Source organism: Taudactylus pleione, unplaced genomic scaffold (assembly GCF_031769625.1).
Source record: "Taudactylus pleione unplaced genomic scaffold, aTauple2 ptg000329l, whole genome shotgun sequence".
Lineage (NCBI taxonomy): Eukaryota > Metazoa > Chordata > Amphibia > Anura > Myobatrachidae > Taudactylus > Taudactylus pleione.
Window position 1 is genome coordinate 8656641 of NW_028284730.1, and position 22875 is coordinate 8679515.

The 22875-nt window shown below is 45.9% G+C and overlaps 1 protein-coding gene across 1 annotated transcript in view; it reads left to right on the forward strand.

Moving 5' to 3' along the window:
* The first annotated feature begins 2486 nt into the window (after positions 1–2486).
* DPYSL2 (dihydropyrimidinase like 2) overlaps positions 2487–22875 on the forward strand; it is a 107796-nt gene continuing 87407 nt past the window's right edge. The window contains exon 1 of the mRNA XM_088443386.1: positions 2487–2976. Within this exon, the coding sequence (XP_088299512.1) occupies positions 2683–2976 (294 nt within the window). The 5' untranslated portion in view covers positions 2487–2682. The remainder of the gene's footprint in view (positions 2977–22875) is intronic.

Here is a 22875-nt window from a genome sequence, read left to right on the forward strand (position 1 = left end):
ATTACCAGTTATTTATATAGCGCACACATATTCCGCAGCGCTTTACAGAGAATATTCGTCCATTCACATCCGTACCTGCCCCAGTGGAGCTTACAATCTATGGCCCTCATTCAGAGCCGTACGCTCTGAGCAGAGCGCACGCTCTGAATGAGGGCCGGGCTCCATTTTCATGGAGCGTCCTCCTGGACGCTCGTATAGCTGTGGGTCACCACCCACAGGCTATACGAGCGTGCTTTTTGATGGCCGCGATGGTCGAGACCATCGCGACCATCGAAATTGCGAGCCGGAGCCTGCGGTTGAGGTTTTCAACCGCAAGCTCCGGAGTGATTTTGGCTCTATCAGAGCCAAAATCACTCCCACTGACATCACTAGTGATGTCAGTGGGCCGGCTTCTGACGGGAGGCGTTCCCGTGGGAACGCCCCCGTCAGGGAGGCACGCCCCCGGCACGCCCACCAAAGGGGGGCGTGCTGTCAATCAACATTGACAGCACGCCCCCTTTGATCGGACACAACGAGCGAAGGACTTTCCTTCGCTCGTCGCGTCAGGCGCATGCGCAGGACGGAGCTCCCTCCGTCGTGCGCATGCTCAGTGCATAACATCGACCCACTTGCGAGCGGACAGCCGCTCGCGAGTGGGTCTGAATCAGGCCCTATATTCCCTACCACATGCACACACATATACACACTAGAGGTAATTTTTGTTAGGAGCCAATTAACCTACCAGTATATTTTTGGAGTGTGGGAGGAAACCGGAGTACCCGGGGGAAACCCACGCAAGCACAGGGAGAACATACAAACTCCACACAGTTAGGGCCGTAGTGGGTATCGAACCAACGACCTCAGTGCTGTGAGGCAGTAATGCTAACCATTACACCGTCTGTGCTGCCCAATATGTTGTTCAAGATTATCTTTAATCTCGTGGTTACTCACTATCTACATGACTGCAAGTCATGCACTATTATTTCTAAGCCTATATATTTCTAAGCCTATATATAAATATAATATTTATATTATCCACCATTACTAAGTGTCAATCTATATAGCGGCATATAGTGTCAGATCCACAGGCATATTTTACCTGTAAGAACCTAAAATACCTAATCTGACTCTGGATCTAACGCTGTGTCCCTATATAGATTGACACTCAGTAATTCCAGTGGTGCCTTCCTTAGAAAAAAATACAATAAAATGTTTTCCTAGAAAGGAAAAGGCGGCACTAAGACTTATTTGCAAGCAATGTTGTATTCAGGCTTTATAACCTCTAACGTTTCAGGGCTGCAAAGATCCCTTTTCTCAGGGTGGTGCAAACCTTTCTTGTAAATTGTTTTTACTAGGTGTGCTGTATTTGGATCCATAATTGAAATATGTGCACTTAACTCTATTGGTGTAAATTTACTAAGGTGAGAGTTTTTAAAAATGGAGATAGTCCATAGCAACCAATCAGATTTTAGCTATTATCTTCTGGAAGGTGCTGGTTTATGTTAAGTAGATTCTGATTGGTTGCTATGGGCAACATCTCCACTTCTAAAAACTCTCAATTTAGTAAATATACCCAGTGGCGTCCCATATACCCCTAAGGCTCTGACTTTTTGTCTATATATCAAGTGATAATACCAATTCTGGTTAAATGCATAATGATATACCACAATTACGTGATCACTTTGGCCAAAACAGGGATCAGACCTGGCTATAAGGACACGTCCCTTCACTGACACTGGGCGCTGTCCCCATCTGTCAGGTCTCATCTATTTCTTCTGCGAGTGCTGAAAGGACAGCGCCTGCAAGGCAACATCCCTTCTCATCGTCATCTGTTGTGCGGTCAGCCTCTGCATCTTGACAGCCAGTCCCTGTGTATACTAGCAGCCATTCCCTGTCATACTAACATGCAGTCTCTGGGCTCATTACCACCAAGTCCCTTTATATGAACAGCCAGTCCCTGGGCACACTGACAACCAGTCTATCAGCTAGTCTGTGCACACTATTGTCCCTGTTCACTGTCCAGCGTCTTTTGTTCCTCACCTAGTTGCCCGGCCACACCAGACCTTGCAGCAAGCAGCACCGACTGCAACGCTGAGGGCGTCATATCACTGAGACCGATTCCAGCAGCTAATTACAGCTCCACTATTAAAACATGGCCTCTAAAACCTTATAAACTGCACCTGTGTCCCTCATGCAGATGATGCGGTTATGTGCTTTGTCCTCCTACGGCGACACTGCGCAGTGAGATAGATGCCTGTATACATGCACATATAGCCTGATCACACACATACCCAGCAACCATCTGATCCCATGTATGTGTACTCTGCATGACAAGAACACTCTCCCAGCAACATGTGGACACACTCCCGGCTGATCCATTTGCAGTGCTGTCCGGATGCATGTGCCTTTCTTCTGCAGAGCCCCCCGCCCACACTCCATCCCCTCCTTCCTGCTTCCTAATTCTGCTAAGTTGAGAAGCAGGCTGTGCACTTGTGAGCTGTAAGGAGGATCCATCAGCTGAAGTAACCAGAGGACCCAGCATGGTGTGAGGAGCAGTCACATCTATTGTTTGCTCCTAACCTGCAGTGCCTTCTCCTCCCACCTCATCACAATCCTCCCCCTGCAGCCTTATTTTTTTCCCCCATTATTTTTTTTTTGTTCATTATTTGTCTGAAATAACTGGTCCATCCCCAGGGGCTGAGGATGGCTGACCACAAGCAACCTGGCAGCAGGCAGAATGATGGGGAAGAGGTCCCAGCCTTCTTCAAGAACATGGGATCTGGGAGTCCCAAGCCTAGGCAGAAATTCTGTGGGATGTTCTGCCCAGTGGAAGGGTCTTCTGAGAACAAGACCATCAATTTTGACTCCCTGTCAGTGGGGAGGGGGTCTGGGAAAGTCATTGCCCAGCAGAAGGATGTGACCCCTTCAGACATTGGGAGGAAGCTGGAAATCAAGTGTTCTTATGGGAAAGAAGCCCTTCAGTACCTCAATGACAAGGTGGGTGATGGTTTGATGACCTATGTGAATAAGCAAGAGGGGAGGTGGCTGATTGTATGCAATGAGCCGGCATGGGTAGGGCATTAACCCTTCATCTTCTTTCAGTCATGATAGACTGGGATCCACATTGTCTGAGTGTTTAAAGTTCATATATCCTTATGATGTGCTAGTGGTGACAGTGTCCTTTGTGTCTCTTCTATGCCATGGTCCATTTATTGTCATCTTATTGGCCTCGGGATATTAGTCTCTTCTTTGCTTGCAGTGAGCCCCTTTCATAATACTGTAGCCCTATGTTAAATAATACTGTGCTGTGCATATATTGTATAATGCTTTGTGTCATGCAACCATTCACTTCTACAGATATCACTGCCAGTATGGACTCCACCCTCTATATAAAGCCCAGATATAATGCAGTTCTTTTGCCAATAATCTACATACAATGCAGCATATATTGGAAAATATGTTATATTTAGTCACATAATGCTGTTAACGCCCTCAGTGTTTGCATAAGTACAGAGAACCAAATGATTTTATGAACGACACATTAGACATACTATTACACACTGTATGCTGTTTGCCAATTAAGTCTTAATATATGGTTCCTCTCATATTCCTTGGATTTGTATAAACTGTAATTGTAAATTCTCAGACGCACCTCTGTGGATACCTCAAACAAAACTTTTGGACTCGAGGTAGGGTCCTACAAGATAAGTGTTAGAAAAGTACTTATTTCATTGTGTGTAACGGGGGAAATGGGAGCCATTGTTGTTAATATTCCTTGTACCTACAAAATACATTTAAACAGAAGTTAACATTTAATTCAATATCATATGGAGCATGGGCGTAACTACCATAGGTGCAAAGGGTGCAGCTGCTATGGGGCCCAGAGCTGAGGGGGGCCCATTTTCCTCAAAGTTACATTTGTTATATACATTTTCCACCATTGGGTGGTTCTTAATGGCCCTTACAAACTTTTGCTATGGGGCCTTCAAATACCTAGTTACGCCCCTGATATGGAGGCTGGTCCCATGAAGTCACTGGATGTGTGACGCTATGTCTTCTGGATAATGATGCCAGTGCTCAGTCTGAACCCAGTATTTTTAGGTAAGATTGCAATATTGTATTAGCAGAAATGAAAATTCAACCAAGGAAAGTGGGAGGCGTTCTTGTGTGTTAGGAGGATGAGAAGGTAGTTAGGGGACTTTTTGAACTGAACAGTAATATATAGAGGGATTTGTAATAACACTCAATATGGCCAAAGGTTCATTACACAGAAAAGTGGATTTCTAATAATGTAGTTGGCAAAGAAATACATTTTGTGCAGAATGATAGGCTGGTCTGGGTGGATCTTGGCCAATTTTTCACTTTTGAGGTATAGATGATGCTTCTAATGTGCCTAAGGCCTGCAACAATGACATTTTGTTTTGTATGAGAAGATATTCATTTATTAAGTGATTTATATAGTGTGCACATGTTACGCAGCACTTTACAGAGAATATTTAGTCATTCAATTCGGCCCCTGCCCCAATAGAGCTTACAGTCTATATTCCCTAACACATGGACACACTAGCGTTAATTTTATTGTGTCAGAAGTCAATTACACTTTCAGAATGTTTGAGGATGAGCTTGCAGGGATTATTCATGCATGAAAGTGTTACTATGTGGATGCTGCCACAAGGCATTTAAACCGCGCATAATGACTAGAAACGTGCACCACCCTTTAGGTTATGCAGTACTTTTCATGAAATGTTAGTGAATTGCACAATGCAAATATAGCACAGATAGTGCACAGTATGCATATATATTCAGCTGTAAACTAATGTATGAAAAGAGCTGGGGAGGAGCCTATGGAGGAGGACCAGCATTGCCAGGCCCACCTCACATGGATACCACATTCCAAATCAGTAAGATCTTGTAAGTTATGACACAGAGATAGACTATAACATATTTATGCTTTAATCCATATAAGTAGTAAAATCATACCTCCCAACATTTTAGGATCCTGGATCGGGATAAGGGGCCATGTCCACATTTCGGAGTATGTGTGGCCACGGCACTAAGAGAATGCCTAGCAATGAAAACCATGGCTGCCCCTTCTCCTATTGTCTCTCCTGCAATCCTGTTCATAAGAGAGGGGGGAACGGATATGGATTTCCCATGCTCAGGCCCAAGAGAGCAGGGAAGGCATAACTATGACCCCCCCCCAAATGGGCATACCCCCCCTAGGGCATACCACCTACACAACAATTGGGCATAGCCATGCCCCAATCAGATGTGTTGTCAGCCCTGCACAGCAGTGCAGAGGGGAGTGGGACATACTGTACCTCCCAACTGTTGGGTAGATTGGGAGAGATCTCTCCAGAGCCGGCCCTAGGCATATCAAACTAGGCAAATGCCTAGGGGCATTCCAAGCCAAGGGCCAGCGGTGGTTTGTGGGGCAGCTGACCTGGACGGACAGCGGCTCTGCTCTGGCTACCCTACCGAGATCGGATCTCTCATATCAGCTCCGATCGGGCAGCACATACAGCCAGCGGGAGCGGGGAACAGAGACAGTGAGAGCAGCAGGCAACAACAATGACTGCTGGAGGAGAGCTCCTGGGCTTGTCCAGCCACAGCAGCTCCTCCTCCCATGGGCCTTGCGGAGTCCAACAGGCTGAGCCAGCACTGACTGTTTGGAGGGGTGCTGGTGCTGTGTGCAGGCCAGGTGAGTACTGCTGGGAGAGGGATGCTGAGTGAGGGGTGCTGTGCTGGGTTTGGGGTGCCGTGTTGGTGGGTGTGGGGTGGTGTGTTGCTGGGAGAGGGATGCTGTGCTGCATGAGGTGTGCTGTGATGGATGAGGGATGTTGTGCAGTGAGGGGAGATGGGTGCTGGGAGGGGAGAGCCTGGGGTGCTGTGCTGTGAGGGGAGAATGTGCCCATAGAATGCCTTCTGAGGTGGGGGAATAAGGGCTTTTCCCTGAAATCATGTCCCTTTTTTCTTTAGTTACAGCAATGTGGTGTGAGAGAAGAGTCTGGGGAGCTGTGCTTTGAGGTGGGCAGTGACGGGGGCAATATGTGTTCTGTAAATATATATGGGAATCGGTATGAAATACCGACAGTAGGGATCCTGGTGGTCAGAACAGGATTAACATACCGAAACTTGTTGGTCAGTAAGCTAACCCTCCCCCTCTCCCTCCCTCTTTGGTGCCTAACCCTAAACTCCCCCCCCCCTAGTGCCTGAACCTAACCTCCCCCTCCACACACCCTAACCCTCCCCCCTTAATGCCTAACTCTCCCCCTAGATCCTAACCCCTAATCCTCCCCACAACCCCGTTACTTACCTTCGCCGTCCCGGCATTCGGGATGCCGGCGCCGGTAATGTAAGCGTCGACATCCCGACCGCCGGGATGCCGAACGCATACCATATATATATATGTGTGTGTGTGTGCAAAGGGTCCCACATTGGTGGGGGGGGGGGGAGAGCACTAGCCAGAACTTTTCCTAGGGCATCAAATTGGCCAGGGCTGGCTCTGGATCTCTCAAATCTGGGCTGTCCATCTGAAATCGGTGCGGTTGGGAGGTAGGGTAAAATATAGGTGCACTGCACCATATAAGTGTTGTGTTCCATAAATCAACCTATCAAGTTTGTATCCCTAGTGCATGCAGAATTATGTATGTTGCTAAATTGCAGGCAAACAAATTACCTCTAATGGATCATAATTTGACTTAATCCCATTTGTGCTTACTTTACAAACACTAATGAGAGGGAAGGCACTGGCTATTAGCTAATAACAGTGCTGGTCTGGTCTAACAAAGCACTGGATTTAGAAATGTATAATAATAATACACTGATTTTTTTATAATTATTATTAGTAGGGGTGAGCGGGTTCGGATTTCTGAAATCCGAACCCCCCCGAGCCCCCCCGATCCGAGTCCGATCCGAGTCAGGCTCGACTTTTCCCGCCTGACTCGGATCTGAAATCGAGGCAAAACGTCATCTTCCCGCCTTCCGAGTCTCGCGGGTTTTGGATCCTATATAAGGTACACACGTCGGCGCCATTTTCTCACTCGGCTGTGGACAGTGAAGAGGGAGGGTGGGAGTTAGGGCTGTGTAGTGTAGTGTAGTGTAGTGCTGCTGTTGTCCACTACTTCAAAGTCCATAGGGGCTGGCTGTGTTGTGCTGTGCTGCTGTTGTTAATAGGGGCTGTGTCCACTACTTCAAAGTCCATAGGGGCTGGCTGGACTGTGTTGTGCAGTCAGTTCTCCATAGGGGCTGTGTCCACTCCAAAGTCCTGTGCAGTGTCCCAGTCCTAAAGGGGTGCTGAAGTGTTGTCCAGGGGGTGCTCTGTCCATCAGGGGTGCTCCCCCCAAGTGCTAAAAAAATAATATATTTTCTGTGTTTGTGAATTGTGTGCGCAGTAGCCGCACGTGCATCAACAAAGTAGTGCCAAGCGTGCGCCTGTGTCATAAGTAAAGGGCCGGCTGGCTTGACCGTTAAGGGTGCTGTAACCCCCGAAAGTACACTCCAGTCCAAACCAAAAAAAAAATTATTTTCTGTGTTTGTGAATTGTGTGCGCAGTAGCCGCACGTGCATCAACAAAGTAGTGCCAAGCGTGCGCCTGTGTCATAAGTAAAGGGCCGGCTGGCTTGACCGTTAAGGGTGCTGTAACCCCCGAAAGTACACTCCAGTCCAAACCAAAAAAAAAAATATTTTCTGTGTTTGTGAATTGTGTGCGCAGTAGCCGCACGTGCATCAACAAAGTAGTGCCAAGCGTGTGCCTGTGTCATAAGTAAAGGGCCGGCTGGCTAGACCGTTAAAGGGTGCTGTATCCCCCGAAAGTACACTCCAGTCCAAACCAAAAAAAAAATTATTTTCTGTGTTTGTGAATTGTGTGCGCAGTAGCCGCACGTGCATCAACAAAGTAGTGCCAAGCGTGCGCCTGTGTCATAAGTAAAGGGCCGGCTGGCTTGACCGTTAAAGGGTTCTGTAACCCCCAAAGTACACTCCAAACCAAAAAAATATATATTTTCTGTGTTTGTGACTTGTGTGCACTGTGGCTGCACGTGCATCAACAAAGGAGCAGCGCCAAGCGTGCGCCTGTGTCCCATAAGTAAAGAGCCGGCTGGCTCATTTCTTAAAGGGTGGTGTAACCCACAAAGTGCACTACTCTCCAGCAAAAATAAAAAAATATTTTCTGTGTTTGTGTGCGCTTTAGCCGCACGTATATATATCAATATAACATAAATGGAGGACCAAACTTTCTCCGATAAAAATAAAATAGGGAAAGATCAAGAACCACTTCCTCCTAGTGCTGTTGCTGCTGCTGGGAGTTGTTCATCATCCCAGAGAGGAAGTAGGAACATCACTACTTTTACTAAACAATTGACCCTCCAACAGTCCCTAGCGATGAGGATGAAGTACGACAGCAGTCATCCTGAAGCAAAACGTATAACTGAGGCCTTGACTGCTATGTTGGTGTTAGACGTGCGTCCGGTATCCGACATTAGTGCAGTGGGATTTAGACAATTGATGGAGGTAGTGTGTCCTCGGTTCCAAATCCCGTCTAGATTCCACCTGCATCCTCAAAGCAGCAGCGACAAGCGTGCGTCTGTCTGTTAAAGGGTGGTGACACCCTCAAAGTGTGCTACACAAACAATTAAAATATTGTTCTTTTTTTTTCTGTCTTTGTGAATTGTGTGGGCTGTAGCCGCACCTGCATCCTTAAAGCAGCAGCGACAAGCGTGCGTCTGTCTGTTAAAGGGTGGTGACACCCTCACAGTGTGCTACACAAACAATTAAAATATTGTTCTTTTTTTTCGGTCTTTGTGAAATGTGTGGGCTGTAGCCGCACCTGCATCCTTAAAGCAGCAGCGACAAGCGTGCGTCTGTCTGTTAAAGGGTGGTGTAACTCTCAAAGTGCTCCAAAAAATAAAAAACTATTTTTTTAATGTGTTTGTGACTTGTGTGCGATGTAGCCGCACTTGCATCTTTAAAGCAGCAGCGACAAGCGTGCGTCTGTCTGTTAAAGGGTGGTGACACCCTCGAAGTGTGCTACACAAACAATAAAAATATTCTTCTTCTTTTTTCTGTCTTTGTGAATTGTGTGGGCTGTAGCCGCACCTGCATCCTTAAAGCAGCAGCGACAAGCGTGCGTCTGTCTGTTAAAGGGTGGTGAACCCTCAAAGTGTGCTACACAAACAATTAAAATATTGTTCTTTTTTTTTTCTGTCTTTGTGAATTGTGTGGGCTGTAGCCGCACCTGCATCCTTAAAGCAGCAGCGACAAGCGTGCATCTGTCTGTTAAAGGGTGGTGACACCCTCACAGTGTGCTACACAAACAATAAAAATATTCTTCTTTTTTTTTCTGTCTATGTGAATTGTGTGGGCTGTAGCCGCACCTGCATCCTTAAAGCAGCAGCGACAAGCGTGCGTCTGTCTGTTAAAGGGTGGTGACACCTCAAAGTGTTCTACAGAAACAATTAAAATATTGTTCTTTTTTTTTCGGTCTTTGTGAAATGTGTGGGCTGTAGCCGCACCTGCATCCTTAAAGCAGCAGCGACAAGCGTGCGTCTGTCTGTTAAAGGGTGGTGTAACTCTCAAAGTGCTCCAAAAAATAAAAAACTATTTTTTTAATGTGTTTGTGACTTGTGTGCGATGTAGCCGCACTTGCATCTTTAAAGCAGCAGCGACAAGCGTGCGTCTGTCTGTTAAAGGGTGGTGACACCCTCAAAGTGTGCTACACAAACAATAAAAATATTCTTCTTTTTTCTGTCTTTGTGAATTGTGTGGGCTGTAGCCGCACCTGCATCCTTAAAGCAGCAGCGACAAGCGTGCGTCTGTCTGTTAAAGGGTGGTGAACCCTCAAAGTGTGCTACACAAACAATTAAAATATTGTTCTTTTTTTTTTCTGTCTTTGTGAATTGTGTGGGCTGTAGCCGCACCTGCATCCTTAAAGCAGCAGCGACAAGCGTGCATCTGTCTGTTAAAGGGTGGTGACACCCTCACAGTGTGCTACACAAACAATAAAAATATTCTTCTTTTTTTTTCTGTCTATGTGAATTGTGTGGGCTGTAGCCGCACCTGCATCCTTAAAGCAGCAGCGACAAGCGTGCGTCTGTCTGTTAAAGGGTGGTGACACCTCAAAGTGTTCTACAGAAACAATTAAAATATTGTTCTTTTTTTTTCGGTCTTTGTGAAATGTGTGGGCTGTAGCCGCACCTGCATCCTTAAAGCAGCAGCGACAAGCGTGCGTCTGTCTGTTAAAGGGTGGTGTAACTCTCAAAGTGCTCCAAAAAATAAAAAACTATTTTTTTAATGTGTTTGTGACTTGTGTGCGATGTAGCCGCACTTGCATCCTCAAAGCAGCAGCGACAAGCGTGCGTCTGTCTGTTAAAGGGTGGTGACACCCTCAAAGTGTGCTACACAAACAATTAAAATATTCTTCTTTTTTCTGTCTTTGTGAATTGTGTGGGCTGTAGCCGCACCTGCATCCTTAAAGCAGCAGCGACAAGCGTGCGTCTGTCTGTTAAAGGGTGGTGACACCTCAAAGTGTTCTACAGAAACAATTAAAATATTGTTCTTTTTTTTTCGGTCTTTGTGAAATGTGTGGGCTGTAGCCGCACCTGCATCCTTAAAGCAGCAGCAACAAGCGTGCGTCTGTCTGTTAAAGGGTGGTGTAACTCTCAAAGTGCTCCAAAAAATAAAAAACTATTTTTTTAACGTGTTTGTGACTTGTGTGCGATGTAGCCGCACTTGCATCCTCAAAGCAGCAGCGACAAGCGTGCGTCTGTCTGTTAAAGGGTGGTGACACCCTCAAAGTGTGCTACACAAACAATAAAAATATTCTTCTTTTTTCTGTCTTTGTGAATTGTGTGGGCTGTAGCCGCACCTGCATCCTTAAAGCAGCAGCGACAAGCGTGCGTCTGTCTGTTAAAGGGTGGTGACACCCTCAAAGTGTGCTACACAAACAATTAAAATATTCTTCTTCTTTTTTCTGTCTTTGTGAATTGTGTGGGCTGTAGCCGCACTTGCATCCTCAAAGCAGCAGCGACAAGCGTGCGTCTGACTGTTAAAGGGTGGTGTAACCCTCAAAGTGTGCTCCACAAACAATAAAAATATTCTTTTTTTTTTTCTGTCTTTGTGAATTGTGTGGGCTGTAGCCGCACTTGAATCCTCAAAGCAGCAGCGACAAGCGTGCGTCTGTCTGTTAAAGGATTACATCAGTGACAGAATCCAAGTAGGCATGTCAGACAGTCCGTACCTGTACTGGCAGGAAAAAGAAGCAATTTGGAGGTCCCTGTACAAACTGGCTCTATTTTACCTGAGTTGCCCCCCCTCCAGTGTGTACTCCGAAAGAGTGTTTAGTGCAGCCGGGAACCTTGTCAGCGAAAGGCGTAGGAGCTTGCTTCCACAAAATGTGGAGATGATGTTCATAAAATGAATTATCAACTCTTCCAGGGAGACCAGCCTCCAGAACGTACAGAGGGACCTGTGGTTCCTGCAGGGACGAATTAATACTCTGTGAGGATGAGGATGTACACACTGAAGAGGGTGAGGAATCGGTGGATGTGGAGGATGAGGATGACATCTTGCCTCCGTAGAGCCAGTTTGTGCAGGGACAGATAAATTGCCAGCTTGTTTTGTGGGGGCCCAAACGAACCAATCATTTCAGCCACAGTTGTGTGGCAGACCCTGGCGCTGAAATGATTGGTTTGTTAAAGTGTGCATGTCCTGTTTATACAACATAAGGGTGGGTGGGAGGGCCCAAGGACAATTCCATCTTGCACCTCTTTTTTTCTTTGCATTATGTACAGTTTGGGGCCTAGTTTTTCAATGCCATCCTGTCTGCCACTGCAGTTTCATGCCTAGATGGGTCACGTGTTTGTGCCGGCCACTCGTGTCGCTTAGCATAGTCATCCAGCTACCTCGGTGCAACCTTTTGGACATAAAAACACTATTGTGAGGTGTGAGGTATTCAGAATAGACTGGAAATGAGTGGAAATTAAGGTTATTGAGGTTAATAATAGCATAGGAGCAGAAAAACCTACAAATTCTGTGATTTTAGCTGTTTTTATGCTTTTTAAAAAAAAATACAGATCCAAAACACAAAACCCAGAACCCAAAACACGGAAGGGTGGTTTTGGCAAAACCAATCCAGATCCAAAACACGAAGAAAGATCCAGATCCAAAACCAAAACACAAAAAGTGGCCGGTGCACACCCCTAATTATTAGTAATAATAATAAAAGAAAAGATTGCAGAGCTTTATCTAGAATCCATTTTCCAGAAAGTCACAATGAGAGCTATGCTGAACAATTTAATGAAAACAGGGCTACACAGGGCAGTGTAGGGAATATATTTGAGTGTATACCTCCTGATTCTCAAGATAACAGATTCCATCCCTGTACTTTTATATGATTTAAAAAAAAAAAATAATTATCCAACATTATATACATTTTAATACATATTAGATGCATGTTAGGCATCTGGCACTTCCTGTTCCATGGCGTCATATGCTTCCCACGCCGTCTATACGGTCAGGTGCTCAGCACTTTTACATCTCCTAAATTGCGGTCAGCTGACTGCTGATATCATCGGCTCGCCTGATGCAAACAAATGTGCCTGGACTACAGCCATGGCCAAAAGTTTTGAGAATGACACAAGTATTGGTTTTCACAAAGTTTGCTGCTGTAGTGTTTTTAGACCTTATTGTCAGATGTTACTATGGTATACTGAAGTAAATTACAAGTATGTCATAAGTGTCAAAGGCTTTTATTGACAATTACATTAAGTTTATGCAAAGAGACAATATTGACTCAGTGTTGACCCTTCTTTTTCCAAGACCTCTGCAATTCGCCTTGGCATGCTGTCACTCAACTTCTGGGCCACATACTGACTGATGGGCGCCCATTCTTGCCTAATCAATGCTTGGAGCTTGTCAGAATTTGTGGGTTTTTGTTTGTCCACCCGCCTCTTGAGGATTGACGACAAGTTCTCAATGGGATTAAGGTCTAGGGAGTTTCCTGGCCATGGACCCAAAATTTTGATGTTTTGTTCCCAGAGCCACTTAGTTATCACTTTTGCTTTATGGCAAGGTGCTCCATCATGCTGGAAAAGGCATTGTTCATCACCAAACTGTTCTTAGATGGTTGGGAGGAGTTGCTCTTGAAAGATGTTTTGGTACCATTCTTTATTCATGGCTGTGTTCTTAGGCAAAATTGTGAGTGATCCCACTCCCTTGGCTGAGAAGAAACCCCACACATGAATGGTATCAGGATATTTTACCAGTCTTTTAGCTGGGGATATTGGCATTCTGGTGCCAGGATTTCTTCAGCCGGGAGTCAGCATGTCGGTATAGTAACTATATCCCCACTGCCATTGCTGCCCTTGATTGACAACAGGGAATTCGCTACCTCCGGAGCTTACTTTGTAACAACATAAATGCTATAGGTAAACATTATTTTGATGAAGATTATGAGCAAAGAAGAGAATAAAATCTGGCAACTATGAGCTCATGAACCAGGTAATATCATTTGTGACATTACTTAAAGATCTGTGATTTCAAGGGCTCTACTTTATAGCTGCACTTTTCACTTCTGTAAACTTTTATTAACCTGCTCCTAGTTGGCTCTATGGGGCTGATACATGGAGACGTTTTTCTCAGGGTCCCCTCACAGCCAAATCGTGACACTACCAAGAATAGGATAGCAGGTGAACGAATCAGAAGATGTAATCAAAAGATTGCGGACCCTAATTTGACATCCGGCTCACAACGTCCCCCCACAGCCACCTTAAAATGGCGAATTAAATGGATTTGCAGGTTCTGAATTTCATAATGAATTTATAATGTCTAACTAAACATTATATTAAGGGAATTAATATCTGGCTGTATTAAATGTCTAATTTTATATTAAAGGACCAGCGTAGCCCCGGGTAAGGAATAAGAAGCATGGAGCGGTCCCCAGGACTCCTTCTATAGCAGTTGGTAGAACATCTTCAATAGAAAAAACTGATCATGAGAATTACAGCTTATCCAGATTGGTCTCTGCGCCAATTTAGACTCATAGGCGTAAAATGTGGTCACTAAATTAAATCTAATTGCATGCGTATACAAAAATCTAACAATGTATTCAGTTGTGCACCTGTAGCACATGTGCCAGATTCATATCAGCATATCAGGCATACATACATCAGATACATTTACATATTTCAAACATTCACTGAAATATCCATTCGCTATTATCTATGCTGATATTATAAGAATGTTGTGTCTGTCTGTTCCAAGTTGGCGCTAAAGACGAATTAACTGATATTCATGAAAACTGCATAATTTTGTAGTGGAGACTCCTAGAAATAACCTGCATTTTGTTTCATCTTGATCCGTCACTTTAGAGCTGAGCTATAGCAAAATGTATTGACATCATCAATATAAGTGTGGCATCATGCACACGGCCAGTAAGGGCTGGAGGGAGCTGTTCTTTGGGCCCCATGTTCACTTGAATAAGGGCGCACAGTGACATTGGTGTGAGTGGTGGGTTAATAGGATAGGTTACATAGCAGTCGGTGCACAGGACACACAGTGACATTGGGGTGAGTGGTGGGTGAATAGGATAGGCTACATAGCAGTCTGCACAGGGCACACAGTGACATTGGTGTGAGTGGTGGGTGAATAGGATAGGTTACATAGCAGTCTGTGCACAGGGCACACAGTGACATTGGTGTGAGTGGTGGGTGAATAGGATAGGCTACATAGCAGTCTGCACAGGGCACACAGTGACATTGGTGTGAGTGATGGGTGAATAGGATAGGTTACATAGCAGTCTGTGCACAGGGCACACAGTGACATTGGTGTGAGTGGTGGGTGAATAGGATAGGCTACATAGCAGTCTGTGCACAGGGCACACAGTGACATTGGTGTGAGTGGTGGGTGAATAGGATAGGCTACATAGCAGTCTGTGTACAGGGCGCACAGTGAGAGTGGTGGGTGAATAGGATAGGCTACATAGCAGTCTGTGCACAGGGCGCACAGTGACATTGGTGTGAGTGATGGGTGAATGGGATAGGCTACATAGCAGTCTGTGCACAGGGCGCACAGTGACATTGGTGTGAGTGGTGGATGAATAGGATAGGCTACATAGCAGTCTGTGCACAGGGCGCACAGTGACATTGGTGTGAGTGATGGGTGAATGGGATAGGCTACATAGCAGTCTGTGCACAGGGCACACAGTGACATTGGTGTGAGTGGTGGGTGAATGGGATAGGCTACATAGCAGTCTGTGCACAGGGCACACAGTGACATTGGTGTGAGTGATGGGTGAATGGGATAGGCTACATAGCAGTCTGTGCACAGGGCACACAGTGACATTGGTGTGAGTGGTGGATGAATAGGATAGGCTACATAGCAGTCTGTGCACAGGGCACACAGTGACATTGGTGTGAGTGGTGGATGAATAGGATAGGCTACATAGCAGTCTGTGCATAGGGCACACAGTGACATTGGTGTGAGTGATGGGTGATTGGGATAGGCTACATAGCAGTCTGTACACAGGGCACACAGTGACATTGGTGTGAGTTATGGGTGAATAGGATAGGCTACATAGCAGTCTGTGCACAGGACACAGTGACAATGGTGTGAGTGGTGGGTGAATAAGATAGGCTACATAGCAGTCTGTGCACAGGGCACACAGTGACATTGGTGTGAGTGGTGGGTGAATAGGATAGGCTACATAGCAGTCTGTGCACAGGGCACACAGTGACATTGAGGTGAGTGGTGGGTGAATAGGATAGGCTACATAGCTGTCTATGCACAGGGCACATAAGTGTGAGTGGTGGGTGAAGGTGGTGCTGCCACCAATCTGTATAGCACTACTGGTCACGTGGGCCACTCCCGCAACAGGGCCCCCATGCAAAGCAATACAACTAGAACACCTCAAATAACAAAAAAATGTTGGCAGAAGCAATTTCATTGTGGGCGAAGTTGTGGACAACATCTACTTTATAATAAATATATTGTCTATTTTTCTTCAAGGCACGTGTACCTCGCATTAAATTAAGATCGTACTTTACCTCTCTCTACTTTTTCTCTCTCGAAGCGGTGTATGTACTAAATTGTTTTTTTTCAAATTGAAATGTTGCATATAACAATCAATCTGATTCTACTTGGTTGCTATGGACAACATCTCCATTTCTAAAACTATCATTTTAGTAAATATACCCCTAGGGCTTAGTACATCTACTTCAATATGTGAAAAAGCTCTTGAATATGGTGAAATACTGTATTCATACTTACATTCTCTCCTGGGAGTCATGGGAGACTCACGATTTTTCGGGTAACCCCCTAGGCAACCCTGAAAGAGTAGGCAGATCTCAGGCATCCCGCCCTCTTCCTAGTGAAGTGGGCAGGATGGGGAGATTTTCTGAGAAATTTGAGGGTCCGTAGGGAGGGGACGGGGCTAAATTATGTGAGTCGCATCAATTAGCCCCGCCCCTCCTCATGGACCTGCGAGCTTTTCCTGTAAAGGGGACATGACCTAATGATGGCTATAGTCTGGCCCCGCCCCCCGAAGGTGAGAGCAGCAGCTCCTATCCGACTGCTCCCGGAAAGGATTCCTGAAAAGTTGGTAAGTATGACTGTAGTCCTATGTTATATGAAGTGGATCTCCAGATGGAGTCATATAATATAATTCCATTCATACTGTTTCTGCTATGATTGGAGTAGCTATACTAAGAGAAAAATCATGTGTGGAATATGTTGATTGTTTCCTTATAGGAATATCTCCATACAGCAAAAAAGGTATAACAGAGGGATCACCTGGTAGGAATCACTTTCTAAGGATTGTGATTCCAATAATGCAATTATCTCCTTTATTCAAAAAGTACCCCATATATTAGTACAACATTTTTTATGCCAATCAGGGTTCAAGGAGATATAGAGATCTTTGTGGCTTGTATTCATAATTCTGACGCCGTGGAGTGTTGCACGGGGAGTTTAACATGTATGGCCAAACGGTTATTGGATCACAAGGTTGATATATGTGAGTTGGCAGTAGTAGTGCAGGTGAGTGCTGGCATAATTATATTGTAATGTGCCAAAATACCATGCAAGGAAAATTATATAATTACCCAAATAAAGGGAAATAATATGCATGCCATTCCGCCCATATATGATCAAAGTAACTGCACATAAAGGACCACATTCAGACCCGCTCACAAGCGCTATGCGCTCACAAGCGGGTCGATGGTGGAAATTCACTCGCTCTGGGGCTCGCTTCAAACGGGGCGGCTGTCGATGTTGATCGACAGCTCGCCCTGTTTTGTAGGCGGGGAGGGGGGGGTGGCTGGTCAAATAGAGGCGTTCCTGTAACCTATTCCCCTTTCTCACCTCTGTAGTAACACATCACCCCTGCAACCTACTCCCCTTTCTCACCTCTGTAGTAACACATCACCCCTGCTCACCCCTGTAGTAACACATTCCCCTCCCTCCCTAGTGACAAATTTGAATTCCCCTCCCTCACCTGTTTAGTAACACATTCCCCTCCCATACCTGTGTAGTAACACATTTCCTTCCCATACCTGTGCAGCAACACATTCCCTTCCCTCACATCTATAGTAACACAGGGCCTGATTCAGAGCCGAACGCTCTGACCAGAGCGTTCGGCTCTGAATCACACTACTACCCGAATGACAGCTCTGCCCGGCATTTCAGTTCAGAAATCCCAGTGCGGAGCACTCATTGGCTGAGAGAGGTGAGCCTTCCGCCTCTCAGCCAATTAACTTCTCACCATTGACTTCAATGGTGACAACTGAGCGTGCCCCCCCTCGGCTGGCTTAAATACAGCCAGCCCGAGGCGCTGTCCAATCAGTCATCGGCCAGGAGGCAGCAGAGAAGAGCTGCCGAAGACATAAGATGCCGCGGAAGCCCTGGATGGACGGCGGCCGGGAAAAAGAGCTTAATGGCTGCCGCACCCCTGGTGAAGGTGCTGCTAAATAAAATACTTAAAAAAAAACGTGTCTGTTTTATTTGAATATTTCTTTTGCAGAGGTACTATGGGTACCAGCAGGTCCTTAGTGCCCCGTCTGCTGGTACTTGTGGTTCCTCAAGTGCCAGTATGCGGGGATGCCTGCTGGGACCTGTAGTACTACTGCAAAAGACAATATTTATATTTTCATATGCACCACACAACACAACCGCTGGGGATAGCCCCAGGCTATCAGCCTGGGGTGCCCTGGAGAGGGGGACCCCTTTATTGGGGGGTCCCCAGCTCCCCAGGGTTCTTTGGTCTGGGCTAACTAGCGGTCAGGCATGATGCTTCGGCTGGGGGGCTCGGTGAAAGGGCTCCCCTGGCTGTGGCATCACCCCCACACTAGAGTCTGGTGCTGGATCTGGTAAATACAGTGGGACCCTACACATTTTTCCCCCTGTATTTCCAGAACCAGGGCCAGCTCAGAGCCTAGTGCTGGTTGTGCTGAAGACGGGGGACCCCTACGTCATTTGTCCCCCGCATTTTGGCAACCAGGGCTGGTTCTGACTAGCCCAGTGCTGGTTGTGCTTCATACAGTGGACCCCTACGTCACTTTACCCCTGTGTTTAAACACAACCAGGAATGGCTGTTAAAAACCCAGTGCTGGTTGTGCTGGGGGGGGGGGGCAGATAGATGGATCTCACTGCTGCGTTAGTGCATCTGTGACTTATTGATTTTATTTTCTCAGGTGCATGCGCACTACCAGTGAGCTCTCTGTCGCCCGCTGATGCCCCCTTTGCACTGCACCACTGCCACTGCTCTACACCACCACTGCTGCCACAACCCCGAACGCCTACAGCCTGCTCATGCAGCCGTCTCACACTCTGCACCTCCCAGGCCACCTCCTGTGTGCTGGCTCCTCTTCCACCTGCATTAGTGTACCATTTCGTTGTCCTTCTCCACTGCAGGTGGCCCGGTTTGCTCATCCAAACCCTGATAATAAATTTCAAAAAAGCTATGAAATCACATAGACAAAAAACCTTACCGGTTTCACATGTCCCATTAGGGCTGCTGAGACATGATCTGAAAATTCACTCATGAAATTCCAATCATTGAAGCTGACACCTTAACGTGTTCCTTGCGTAAAACAGATATGGTATGCCATGACACCATCTGGTTAACTGCAGATTCGGCACTCTCATAGAGTGAGATTGCTGTCTCTTACAAAATGGTGGAGCTGCTAATTCACAGAATTGAGTGCTCATTGAAATACACACATGCAGTCTATGCAACTGAGGTCTGAGCAGAACATACAGCTGCACAGATGGGATAAGAGTATGGTGGATGGGGGAACAGGGGTAGAACTATGGGAGACAATGGAGGCACCTGCCGTCGGGTGCCAGCACTGAAGGGGCACCTCCTCCATTGCCTATAATATATCCACCCCGCTTAAGGCTATTTTATATTAGTGTTTTTGTGCATATGTAAGATAGATAGTGTAAGATAGCATATGTAAGATAGATAGATAGATATAGATAGACAAAATATATATTTTGCCTTTTTTTTTTAGGGGGGCACCAAATTAAAACTTGCCTCCGGGCGTCTGGGATGAACTTACGCCACTGTGGGGGAAGGAGACATAGCGGTGTGGATGGGGCAGACAGGATGGCGTGTAGATGGGAAGATTAAGCAGTACAGATGGGGGCGAGTCAAAGCGATGCAGATTTGTGGAAAATGGTGCACATGGGGGGAGACAGAGTGGCACAGTTTGGGGGAACAGAGCGACATGAATGGGGTACAGAGTAGCATGGATGCGGGAAGACAGAGCAGCGCAGATGGGTAAAGCCAGATTGGTGTGGATGAGGAATACAGACTAGCACAATGGGAGAACACACAACAGAAGGGATTGGGGAAGACATATTGGTGCAAATGCGTGGGAAGACAGAGTGGTGCGGGTTGGAGGGGAAAGACAGAGTGGCACGGTTGGCAGGGACAGAGTGGTGCAGATGGAGGAATAAAGAGTGGCAGAGATAAGGGGAAGACAGAGTGATGTGGCTGGGGGCAAGGCAGTGGTGCAGATGGAAGGAAACAGTGGCAAGGATGCAGGAAGACAGTGCGGTGCACATGGGAGAAGACAAATTGGTGTGGATCAGGGCATGCAGACTAGCACAGTTGGGAGAACACACAGATGTAGGGATTGGGGAAGTTATAGCAGCATGGAGGCGAAGTTAGTGTACATGCATAGACAGAGTGTGATAGTTTTAGCAATTAGGAAGCTGAATGTGTATAATAAATTAGATAGATGTATTGAGTTAGAAGGATGTTGGAACCCAGTGGGATTATTGTGGTGACTGAATGAGAAGATTGTGGGCACTGAATGAGATGTGTGAGCCACATAACTGCTCAGATCTCAGTTGCATAGACTGCATACGTGTATTCCATTGAGCACACAATTCTGTGAATTAGCATTTGTGAGAGACAGCACTCTCCCTCTGTGAGAGTGCTGAATCTGCAGTTAACCACATGGTATAATGGCATACCATATCTGTATCACACAAGGCGTTAGCCTTAATAATCGTAATTTCATTGCTTTTTGGAGTGGCAGAAATTCAATAGGTTTTGTGAATTTGCAGATCATGTCTAAGCAGCCTTAATGGGACATGTGAAACCGTAAGGTTTTTTGCCTGTGGAATATATATATATATATATTATTACCAGTTATTTATATAGCGCACACATATTCCGCAGCGCTTTACAGAGAATATCTTACCATTCACATCTGTCCCTGCCCCAGTGGAGCTTACAATCTATATTCCCAATGACATGCACATACACACTATGGTAATTTTTTTTTTGTGGGGAGCCAATTAACCTACCAGTATATTTTTGGCGTGTGGGAGGAAACCGGAGTACCCGGAGGAAACCCACGCAAGCACAGGGAGAATATACAAACTCCACAGTTAGGGCCATGGTGGGACTTGAACCCATGACCTTATTGCTGTGAGGCAGTAACACTAACCATTACACCGTCTATTATTTGTATCATCATTATATGTGATGCTTTATTCATTCTTTGTTTATGTGATGTGACATTGTAACGTTTCTGTCTTATTAGTTCTTGAAAAATCTTTTATAGTGAAGATGTTTTATCATTTTTAAAGCCTTCTTTTTACGCATATCAGAAGCATATATTCCCTTTAGTGCGTAAATATTAGCGCAGTGAACATTTATTTTTTATTTATTTTTAACCTACTCACTGTAAAACCAGGATTGTTCTTGGAAATATTAACACCACTGTATTAGAATAGAGTGCTGGCACGGGTTGGGTATGAAATCCCGGCTGTCAGGATGCCGCTGGTCAGAATCCCGACAGCGGTATCCCGACAGCCAGAATCCCGACACCCATAGGAACGCACTGAAGTATTTTCCTAATCCCTACCCGGTATTCAGACCGTCGGCATCCCGCACACCGGGATGCTGACTACATCCCGTTTGCAGTAGTATTAGTGGCTACTTGCAGGGAATCATTCCTATTTGCTCTCTACTTAAACAAGCAAATCCAGCTACTGCAAGCAAAATTTGCTCTTGCAGAAACAAGGCTGTGAGGGTGAACGCCCTAGACCAACTCTAAAACACAAGGTAACAATAGAGGAGCTGGACATTATTTTTGCATTTTACCCAGGCAAAATTTACCCTGCGCCTACATTATATAGCTGCTTACTCACCTGGAATGTCTGGGAAACTCTCGGGAGGACAGGAAACCCTCATGGATTCCACTAATTTCCCCAGTGAAGTGGGCGGGTTGGGGGTGATGACACGCTTTTTGCTGCGAATTGCGTTGTCCTAGCTCCGCCCCTGCTGTGTGGTGCCGTAGACTTGGACCTTCCGTGTAAGTTCACTCAGAGGGGGCAGTTCACAAAAGTTGAGAAGTGTGAGCTAAATGAGCTTAATATGTATGACTGCTATTTTATGGCATCCATAGGAAATCAAGTAATGGAATACACTTATAAGGGGGGGAATTATTTATTACCTATATTCCGAGATTTATCATGGACGTGCAGCCCCAGATAGACTACATCCGCTATGCAGAGGGTGATGTGGCCGCATTCCAGAAATGCCCTTCATCGTCAAGTACTTGGCAATGACCAGTGAGTAAAATAATTGAATAAAAATTGATAATAAATAACTAAGGGTGAAAAGCACTCAAATAAGCTGTTCCCCCCAAACTTGATAAAAAGCAATGATGCTCATAGCTAAGTCTGAGTACAACTAAAGGGAGGAAAGTTGGTAGACAAAGTGGAATCTCCCTGCAAAAGCTTCAGCCATTGTCAGACACTGGGGGCGGGATGTAATAGAGAGTGAGTCTGCCAGAGGTGCGGGATTTGCAGTCTGATCTCGATCTCGAACTGGCTTTGCCTTGTAAATGACTGTGACTTTAAAAAAACGATCGAGATCAGTCTGCATCCCGCACCTCTGGCAGACTCGATCTCTGTTACATCCTGCCCTGGGTCTATCTATAATAGTGGCAACCAGCCCCAGCCAGGTTGGCATGGGGCATTGAAACTACAAAAGGAAATATGTGCCACTCCTTCAGGTAACAAGCCCTGTGCCATTTTGGCAGAGCGCTAGCATGGTATTTGCAATGGAGTGTGGTCACACACTCCTAGTACCAGGCCACAAAAGATCTTCTAGCGGTCTTGGACATGCTGGCAATTGTAGTTCTACAAGTGCCAGCAAGCCCAAGCAGTTAATGGCTGCCAGGATTTGCTGGTACTAAATTGTTTTGCTATTTCACTTATTGCCCCCACTTCCACTTTGCCGCAGTGTTTTTACTACAGAAGGTTTTCACTTGGAGGTTGGAGTTTGAATTTTTTTCTCGCAGATATGCTGCCCAGGGGTAATCTGCTTCTTTTTTTCTGTCTAAAGTCAGATTTCGCTGAGATAAAGGGGCTGATTCCAGG